Source organism: Emys orbicularis, chromosome 14 (assembly GCF_028017835.1).
Source record: "Emys orbicularis isolate rEmyOrb1 chromosome 14, rEmyOrb1.hap1, whole genome shotgun sequence".
In the NCBI taxonomy this organism is placed as follows: domain Eukaryota; kingdom Metazoa; phylum Chordata; order Testudines; family Emydidae; genus Emys; species Emys orbicularis.
The window spans coordinates 4,725,476-4,735,253 of NC_088696.1; the positions used below are offsets into that span (position 1 = coordinate 4,725,476).

Sequence of the window (9,778 nt, forward strand, 5' to 3'; positions counted from 1 at the left end):
GATGGCCCTAGCGCTGGGTCCATCAAGCTCCAGGAAGCATGGTAGCAGAGGTGGGGTGCTGGAATTTGGGGTGGCAGCCTTTCCCAAAGCTAGGGGTACACCCCTGGGGGCGTAGGTCCAGGTGGGGGCACAGATAGCCTCTGAGTGGCTCCCCGGCATAGAAATCAGTCGCTCGTGGTTCTGGCCATCTTCGAGCAGTGAGGCCAGTGTAACCAGTCCAGCACATCTGCCTGAGGTCAGGGCAGCGGAGACAGTCGCTCGGAGGGGGGTGTCACCCCCCGGGTTTCAATAGGTGCCAGTGGTGGTACCTTAAGAGATTTGGGAAGGAAGCGGGAGGGTCAGGCTCTGCAGTGTGATGGGGGCATGTGGGGGCACAGTGCTAGCTGGGGAAGGTGTGTACATCCTGGTGCCCGGCCTCTGACACAGGGGTCGCGGGGGGTCTTGTTTCACTGGAGGGGGCTCAGCTTCCGAATCCTGGGAAGTGCCTAGTGAGGGATAGCACAGCCGGACTTCAGGCTGGGCAACGCAGTGCCCTGATCCCGACCCCCAGTCCCCCATCCCCAGCCGGCTGGCACTGACCCTGGCTGCCCCCTTCCCTGCAGTGTTACGGCCTGTGGGATCACAAGGAGGATGCCTTCGCCAAGTGGAAACGCGAGGCCGAGCGGACGGAGGAGGAGAAGCGAGAGGCAGCAGAGCCGACGGAGGACGAGAAGCGCGAGGCCGAACAGGCGGAGGACGAGAAGCGCAAGGCAGCAGAGCCGGCGGAGGAGGAGAAGCACGAGGCCGAACCGGTGGAGGAGGAGAAGCGCGAGGCAGCAGAGCCGGCAGTGGAGCCGCCACCCGTGCTGGACAGGGGGGACGGTGCGGAGCCCCCAGCAGCGAATGGGGCAGAGGCAGAGGTGGTGGCAGCAGGACTGGAGCTGGAGCCCCAGCTCCAGGAGAAGGGGGCCGGGGAGGGGGAGAAGGGGAGCCATCTGCGCTTCCGGAAGAAGAAGAAGGAGAAGAGGAGGTGGACCAAGAAGTGGAAGGCAGCAGCAACAGTGGCAGGTACATGGGCGGGGAGGGCCTGGGGGTGCGAGCACATTCCCTACTGGGGGGCGCTAAGGACCCTGGCAGGGTCGCTGGGCCATTCTGCTGGGATCTCCCTTAGAAACCCTGGCACTGTGGGGACCCGCTGCCAGAGCGGGCTGGGGGGTGCCCGTCTGTGCCACTCTGGGGCCGTGCAGAGCAGGGTGCTCTCCCACCCCACCCATCCAAGAGGCAGAAGCCCACATGCTCGCTGCCCCCAGCCCAGCAGGGCCGGGCATGCTGGGGGCTAACCCTTGATTTCTGAACGGCAGAGGAGGAAGAGGAGGAGGAGGAGGAGAAGGAGAAGGAAGAGAAGAAGCAGAGCCCAGCCCGGGAGAAGCTGAAGGCTGCTGGGCTCAGAGTCAAGCTCTTCCTTTTAGCTGTGTAAGTGACCCCAACCCTCAGCCTGGAGGGACAGCCTCTGAGCCCGCCACCACCGCACACCCTGACCCCCCGTCTCCCCCACTGTCCCTGCCACCCCCTATCCCCATAGATTTGTCAGGTGCGGGCGGGGAAGAGATGCCCACTTCTATGAACCAAACATTTGATTTGCTTGATGGCTGCTGGCGGGACCCAGGGGGTGGGGCCCTGCCCCTCAGCTGCCTGGGGGGGGACCCAGGGGGTGCCCTGGCTGAGCAGCCCAACCGGTCTGAGTTCCTTGCCTACTTTCAGGGCACAGAACATGTACCAGCCACTGAGGGGCTTCTTCTGCGCCATCCTGCACACCAAGTATCAGGCTGCTACTGATGTCTACGCCCTCATGTTCCTGGCAGACGTGGTCGACTTCATCATCATCATCTTCGGCTTCTGGGCCTTTGGGGTAAGCCGGGCCCCTGGGCTGGGCTGGCCACTCCCCCGGGGAAATGCAGCGCCCACTGCTCCAGGCCAGACACCCGCCTCGCTAACCTGCTCCAGCCTCCCTGCGGGGCTGGAGCCCGGGCTCCCCAGCCGGGCCCACGGCTAGGCGTTATGCCCTGTAATGACCCATCTCTCTGGCTTCCCCCAGAAACACTCGGCCGCTGCCGACATCACCTCCTCGCTGTCGGACGACCAGGTGCCAGAGGCCTTCCTGGTCATGCTGCTCATCCAGTTCTCCACCATGGTCATCGACCGAGCCCTCTACCTCCGCAAGACCGTGCTGGGCAAGCTCATCTTCCAGGTCATCCTGGTCTTCGGCATCCACCTCTGGATGTTCTTCATCCTGCCAGCGGTCACCGAAAGGTAGTGCGGCCTCAGGGAGGTGGGGCAGCCATCATTCGGTCCAGCCCAGGCCCGGTGGTCCGGAAGACGAGGGCACTGCACAGAGCTCTGCTCCCAGAGTATCCCAGCCCAGACCCTCGCAGTTCCAGAGGGGAGGGTGGCCCTGTGGTCAAAGTCCAGGTTCTAGGGAGTCAGGAAGCCTGGGTTCTATTCCCATCTTGCCATTGGTGTCTTTGGGCAGATCATTCCCTGGGGGGGTGCAGCTAGATGGGTCAGCGTCTGCAGACAGGACGTACGCGCTCAGTGCGAATTGTTCATTACACAGCCCCTTAATGCGCAGGCTGCGTGGGGTCTGGCCCGGCCAGGCGGGAGCTGAGAACTGTAGTGATGCACAAATTGCCCTGACACCTGCCGGCCTCCCCGTCTCACTGACGTCTCTCCCCCCGGCTCTGCCCCTGCAGGATGTTCAGCCTGAACACAGTAGCCCAGCTGTGGTACTTTGTGAAATGCATCTATTTCGCTCTGTCGGCCTATCAGATCCGCTGCGGCTACCCGACTCGCATCCTGGGCAACTTCCTGACCAAGAAATACAACCATCTCAACCTCTTCCTCTTCCAAGGGTAACGGGGACCTGCCCTTTGATCTCAGCGGGGGTGGGCTCCACCCCGGCCCCCCTGCCTCTGAGCCTCGTTCCCCAGGAGCATGTGCAGAGACTGTACAGCACCAACGCCAGGGACAGGAGTGAAGAAGGATCCTGTATCCAAGGGGTGCTTCCCAGGACCCTGGGGGAGGTAGAATGGGATGGCCCAGCTTGGCATGTGGCCAGGACCCCAGGGCTGCCCCTGAGCAGGAGATCCTGGGGAGGGGCACCCAGGGTGGACAGAGGGCAGCTGGTTCCCCCCAGGGTGCAGCCGGTGACCGCTCACTCTCCCCTCGCCCACGGCAGGTTTCGCCTGGTGCCCTTCCTGGTGGAGCTGCGGGCCGTGATGGACTGGGTCTGGACCGACACCACCCTGTCCCTCTCCAACTGGATGTGCGTGGAGGACATCTACGCCAACATCTTCATCATCAAGTGCAGCCGGGAGACGGAGAAGGTAGGGCTCCCCGTCCCTGCTGCCTTCTCACTGCCCTGCGCCATGCCGTGCTGGAAACGGAGACCTGGCATGCTCACCCCCACCACCACCCGCCTTTTGGGAAAGGAGGAACCTAGGCAGGAAGGATGGGCTCCCCCTAAACCCAAGTGGAGCCAGACTGCTGGCGTGTCTAACTACAAAGGTCGGAGAGGGTTTTCTAAACTAAGCCGACAGGTGTGGAGGAGCACACGGTTCAGGCAGACACATCCTGTAGGGGTGAAATCATTGAAGGGGGAACTCTGTATCCTGGGAAATAGGACAGGAAGGAAGCTGGTAACGACCAGGGAGGAGCTAGTGAGGAACAGTCAAATGTCCAAGAGTCTCATTGAAATATAAGACAAGAAGGCAAGCAGCTGACTAGTGACACAACGTACGAGTGCTTCTCTACAAATCCGGGCAGGCTAAATACTAAGAAGGGTGATCTAGAACGGCTGGCGTGAAATGAGGCTATTGATCAAATAGGAAGGCCGGACTCCTGGTGGAACGGTGATAATCAATGGGGCGCAATAATAGCTGAATGACAGAGTAGATCGCCCTAGTGGGGGAGGGGCACTGTGTGGGAAAACAGAGTCAATATGGTAAAAATCTTAAATGAATCAAAGCGTCCCTTAGGATCTCTGAGGCGAGGAATTCCGGGCCGGCATGCTCAGAGCAGAGCCGCGGGAAGGTACTGCCGACCACCTGGCCAGGATGGCGATGGGGATTGTGACACGCTCAGGGAGATTTGAGAGGCTACGAAAACAGAAAACCCAGTGATCCTGAGGGTTTTCAACTCTCCCTGTATTGACTGGGACCGTGTCACCACATGTTACGGCCCAAGTCATGCACACTGGAAAAATAATCCTAACGGTACATAAATGAGCTGTAACCGCTCCAGAAAGAGATCTTGGCGTCATTGTGGCTAGTTCTCTGAAAACATCCGCTCAATGTGCAGTGGCACTCAAACCAGCTATGGAAAAGGTACAGAGAAGGGCAACGAAAATGATGAGGGGTCTGGAGCAGCTTCCATGTGAGGAGAGATTAAAAAGATGGGGGCTGTTCAGCTTGGAAAAGAGACGACTAAGGGGGGATGACAGAGGTCTATAAAATCATGGCTGGTGCGGAGACAGTAAATAAGGAAGTGTTATTTACCCCTTTACATAACGCAAGTACCAGGGGTCACCCAACGAAATTAATAGGCAGCAGGTTTAAAACAAACAAAAGGAAGTATTTCTTCACCCAATGCACAGTCAACCTGTGGAACTCCTTGCCAGGGGATGTTGTGAAGGCCAAGACTATAACAGGGCATAAAAAAAAAAAAAGAACTAGATAAGCTTATGGAGGATAGGTCCATCGATGGCTATTAGCCAAGACGGTCAGAGATCCCACGCTCTGGGTGTCCTGGGGCGTCTATTTGCCAGAAGCTGGGAGTGGACAACAGGGGATCACTTGATAATTGCCCTGTTCTGTTCATTCCCTCTGAAACATCTGGCACTGGCCACTGTTGGAAGACAGGATACTGGGCTAGATGGACCTTTGGTCTGACCCAGTCTGGCCGTTCTTATGCCCAGGCCTGGGGACTTGAAGCTGAAAGGGTAATAGGGACAGGGTGGGGTGGAGAACACGAGGGGGCAGGGCAGAGTGGGTGAGCTGGGTAGGGCGGGGGGCTGGGTGGTGTAGCAGGCTTTTTCTGAGTTCCAGGACAAGTGAAACAAGTTTGAGGATCTCAGCTCAGTCCCTGGCATTTCTTCAGCCACAGAATGTGGCTACATCTGATTCAGCTGGCGGGCCCTGCTTGGTGGAGTCCAGGACTGGCAGAGCAGGAGGCTGTGGGTTGGGGCTTGGGCATCAGCTGAGCTGCGTTGCAAGGAGCCCAGGGTAGAATAACAGGGGGGCTGGGAGCTGGGATTGAGGGGTATCCACAGGGGTGTGTGGGGAGACCATGCACTCCGCAGTCACTCAGGTTTTAACTGAGCGTGATCCTCGTCCCTCCCCCATATTCCTCCTCTGCCTCCCGGAGGGTGGGAAAGGCCTTGAGATGAGCCGTTACCATAGCCGGGGCGCCAGAGGGGGTCTGTCCCTTCCCAGGCTGGGAAGCCCCACTGGCCCCGAGCTGAGCCCGCCCTCTCCCCGCAGAAATACCCCCAGCCCAAGGGCCAGAAGAAGAAGAAGATTGTCAAGTACGGCATGGGTGGCCTTATCATCCTCTTCCTCATCTGCATCATCTGGTTCCCGCTGCTCTTCATGTCGCTGGTGCGCTCCGTGGTGGGCGTGGTCAACCACCCCATTGACGTCACCGTCACCCTCCAGCTGGGGGGCTACGAGGTAATGGCCAGGCCAGGCCAGGCCCTGGAGGGGGCTCAGACCCCCATGGCTCTGATCACCACCAGGGCAGTGCCGGGGCCCTGTTCAGCCCTGGCTGCCCAATGGCCCGGATACTGGGTGGTGAGAGGGAGGGGGGCTGGGAACCTTTCTGGGTTTGGGCTCAGACTCCCCCTTGGGGGGATAGGGAGTCAGGGCCGCTGGCCGGGGATGCCTGGCCTGCGCTTGGCTCGGCCGCCCTGTGCACCCCTCGCCGCAGAGAGGGCAGGCAGGCTGGTCTAGAATCCGGGTAAGGGCCCGGACTCTTGGGTTCCCTGGCTGTGCCTGCCTGCCTCCCCACGTAACCCTGGGCACGCAGGGTCCGCAGGATGCTTTGAGACCCTCGGCCGGCTGGGGCTGCAGCTCCTGTTGCCCCGGGGGTTCCCAGCGGGTGCAGTGCAGCGTGGGGAGGATGGTGCTGCTGCCTGGCTGCCCTGGGGGTGTCAGTGCTGGGGCTGTCCCCGCCCGCTCCCCGGCCTAACCCTGGCTCCCCTCCCCCGCTGCCTCGCAGCCGCTCTTCACCATGAGCGCCCAGCAGCAGTCCATCCAGCCCTTCACGCCCCAGGACTACGAGGCGCTCACCAACAAGTTTGAAAGGCAGCCGGTAAGGGGCCCACCCCCCAGGTGTGGGGGGAAAGGCCGGGCGGAGCCACAGTGTGGGGGTGAGGGGTGCAGGAGGAGGGGCAGATCCTGGCTCCCAGGGGGTGTGCTGGGGGGAGGTTGGAAGGGGGGGGATGAGCGTGGGGGGCTGTGGAAGGGCTGGTGGTGCTCACGCTCACCCATCCTCTCCCACGGAGGGGCCATGCTGGGAGGTACCATGCTGGCTGGACCAAGCGGGGCTGCTGCCCGTGCTGGCTGCCCATGCTCTGCTCCTACTGCCAGACCAGAGCCTGCCCCCTTTGCACCCAGCGGGAGTCGCACCCACGCCTGCCTGTCCCTACTGTGCGCAAAGGCAACGACTGCGCCAGCCCAGGGGCCTGTTCGCCTGGGGCGGGAGCCCTACCCCGCCCTGACGGTCTCTCCCCGCCCCCGGGGTCAGTGATGGGCTGGGGCGGGGCTCTCTGGGGCGGGGTCCCTGCCCCGCCCTCCCGCCCTGACGGTCTCTCCCCGCCCCCGGGGTCAGTGATGGGCTGGGGCGGGGCTCTCTGGGGCGGGGGCCCTACCCCGCCCTCCCGCCCTGACGGTCTCTCCCCGCCCCCAGGGTCAGTGATGGGCGGGGGCCGTGGCTGGGGCGGGGCTCTCTGGGGCGGGGTCTCTGCCCCACACTCGCGCCCTGACGGTCTCTCTCCGCCCCCGGGGTCAGTGATGGGCGGGGGCCGTGGCTGGGGCGGGGCTCTCTGGGGCGGGGCTCTCTGGGGCGGGGTCTCTGCCCCACACTCCCGCCCTGACGTCTCCCGTGCTGGCAGGTGGCCATGCAGTTCATCACGCTATATGGCTATGAGGACATCGTGAGGGCGCAGATCGAGGGCAGCTCGGGCTCGCTCTGGAGCATCAGCCCCCCCAGCCGCGAGCAGATGCGGTGGGAGCTGCTGAACGGCTTGTCGGACATCACGCTGCGTCTCACCTGGACCTTCCAGAGGTACCGGCCAGGACCGGGCGGGGGTCCCTGCCACCCCCAGGGCCAGCGCCCTGCTCCAAGCTCACCCTGCGTCCCCTCTCTCTCCCGGCAGGGACCTGGGCAAGGGTGGCACCGTGGAGCACACCTTCGACAAGCACACCACCGACTTGCAGCCGGGCACCCCCATCCGCACCGAGCTCGCCAACCTGCTGCAGGGAACCAGGGACGCCGCCGTGTGAGTGTGGGCACCGCGCCGCCCCAGGGACAGACTGGGGGGAGCAGAGGAGGGGCTGGAAGCCTCCAATTATACCCCTCCCGCCCTGCGACGAAGCATCGGCTGCCTGGTGGCAGGGGTGCCAGGCTCCAAGGGTGTCACACGGCCACCCAGGCCATTGGGGCCCCACCTCACCGGGCTCGGGGGAGGAATAGCTTCTCCCTGCAGGGCTCTGGGGAGAGCACAACAGGAGTGGGGGGGGGGGGGGGGTTGGCCCTGGGCCCGACAGGGCCAGCAGAAGGATGAGGATAATGGGGGGCAGGTCAGTCAGCTACAGGGCTGCGAGTGGAGTGACTAGGGTGGGGTGGAGTCACGGGTGACTCAGGGGTGAATACCATGAAAGGCAGGTTCTGGATGGGTCCAGCGAGGCCTGGTGGCCCGTCCCCGAGCGCTGCGCCGAGACCCATCCCCACAGCGCAGCCGGGAGGGAACCAGCCTGCGCCGTGCAGGGAGTGGGAAATGGCGCGGTGCGAGCCATCTAACAGCCCACCAGCCGTCACCCTGTGGCCAGCTGCCCCCCGGAGCCTGGCCGTCCCAGGAGGAGCAGGAACATTCAGCACGGCTCCCCTCACCCCCCTTTGTGTTGCAGGCAAGTCCCCCATCTCTTCCCCACGTACATCCGCGCGCCCAACGGCCCAGAGGCCAACCCTGTCAAGCAGCTGCTGCCAGGTGAGCGGGCCGGGGTCTGAGCCGCGGGGAGGAACTTGCCCTGGGGTGCCAGGGAGCAGGGGCTCAGCCCCCCATTTCTAGGGTGATGGGTGTCCCCAGTCTCTGTGCTGCTGGCAGTGTCAGGGCCTCGGTTCCTTGGAGGGGGGCAGCCGAGGGGAAAACGGCCCCCCTTGCCTCTCCAGCTGCTGTGCTGCCAGGCCATGGGGGCGCTGCTGCAGGGCCGGGCCTGGCCTGGCAGAGGAACTGTGGGATGGGGTTGCCGGGGGCATGGCCCAGCAGGAGCCGCTTTGGGGGGTGGCTGGGCTAAGTGCCTGGGAAGCCAGCCAGGTGGGTGCTGGGGGAGGTGTCCCGCCTGGCTGGAGCGGGGGGCGAGCCCCCAGCCCTGACCCCCCTCTCTCACAGAGGAGGAGGAGAGCTACCTGGGCGTGGAGGTGCAGCTGAAGCGGGAGCGCGTGGGCGCCAACGACAGCTACCTGGAGTGGTGGGTGGTGCAGCTGAGCGAGTGCCAGCAGCAGACCTGCAACATCCTGCCCATGGTGATCTTCAACGACAAGGTCAGCCCACCCAGCCTGGGCTTCCTGGCCGGCTACGGGTGAGTGCCAGGGCCCCTCCCAAAACCAGCCCCCATTGGCCATGCTGGAGGAAGGGCACCAGCCTGGGGCAGCCCAGGGCTCTGCAGTGTGGGGAGGGGAGGGATATCAGCCAGGGTGGCCTAGCTGCTCGTTAGTATGAGGGAGTGGAAGGATGCCAGCTGTTGTACGGGGGGGGAGGGAGATGGGCAGGGTGCCCCCGTCTGCAGTATGAGGGGGGCATACTGCCCTAGGAAGCCCCTGGGCTCAGTGAGGCATTACTCCCTGCAGCCTGGAGGCCTTTCTGGGGGGACTCCCTGGCCTGTGTTCCCCTACCGGGGTCCAAACCCTGAGCCCGTCCAAACAGCCATGCTGGCAGCAGAGCTCGGGGCCTCTGCTCCTGGCGCCCCCCATTCCTCACCCCAAGGAGCACACGAGTGCGCTCGGGGCGGCCTCCTGTCACTCGCCGGCTTCCCAACGGGAGTCCCAGCTGGCCCCATCGCTTGGAACCAGGCCGGAGGCAGCAGGGCCTGAGCCTGCTCTCAGCCCAGGGCCCAGCGGCTGCAGGGAAGGGCTCTGCCCCCAACGCGGTGCTGGGGGGCAGGGAGAAGGGCTGATCCCGCTGCCCTTGCCCCATTGCAGGATCATGGGCCTCTATGTGTCCATCGTGCTGGTGATCGGCAAGTTCGTGCGGGGCTTCTTCAGCGAGATCTCGCACTCCATCATGTTCGAGGAGCTGCCGTGTGTGGACCGCATCCTCAAGCTGTGCCAGGACATCTTCCTGGTGCGCGAGACGGGCGAGCTGGAGTTGGAGGAGGAGCTCTACGCCAAGCTCATCTTCCTCTACCGCTCGCCCGAGACCATGATCAAGTGGACGCGAGAGAAGGAGTAGCAGGGAGCCACCCGGGACTATCGCTGCTGCTGCGGGCCCCCTCCGACCCCTGGACCGTCACAACCGAGGCCTTAA

At 63.4% G+C, this 9,778-nt stretch overlaps 1 protein-coding gene across 1 annotated transcript in view; it reads left to right on the plus strand.

Annotated features, from left to right (window-relative positions):
• PIEZO1 (piezo type mechanosensitive ion channel component 1 (Er blood group)) overlaps positions 1-9,776 on the plus strand; it is a 73,084-nt gene extending 63,308 nt beyond the window's left edge. Inside the window, exons 39-51 of the mRNA XM_065416604.1 lie at positions 603-1,047; positions 1,350-1,452; positions 1,741-1,888; positions 2,075-2,289; positions 2,730-2,888; positions 3,215-3,362; positions 5,517-5,705; positions 6,253-6,345; positions 7,148-7,320; positions 7,412-7,534; positions 8,163-8,242; positions 8,645-8,834; positions 9,454-9,776. Coding sequence (XP_065272676.1) covers positions 603-1,047; positions 1,350-1,452; positions 1,741-1,888; positions 2,075-2,289; positions 2,730-2,888; positions 3,215-3,362; positions 5,517-5,705; positions 6,253-6,345; positions 7,148-7,320; positions 7,412-7,534; positions 8,163-8,242; positions 8,645-8,834; positions 9,454-9,703 — 2,316 coding nt within the window. The 3' untranslated portion in view covers positions 9,704-9,776. The remainder of the gene's footprint in view (positions 1-602; positions 1,048-1,349; positions 1,453-1,740; positions 1,889-2,074; positions 2,290-2,729; positions 2,889-3,214; positions 3,363-5,516; positions 5,706-6,252; positions 6,346-7,147; positions 7,321-7,411; positions 7,535-8,162; positions 8,243-8,644; positions 8,835-9,453) is intronic.
• The last annotated feature ends 2 nt before the right edge of the window (positions 9,777-9,778 follow it).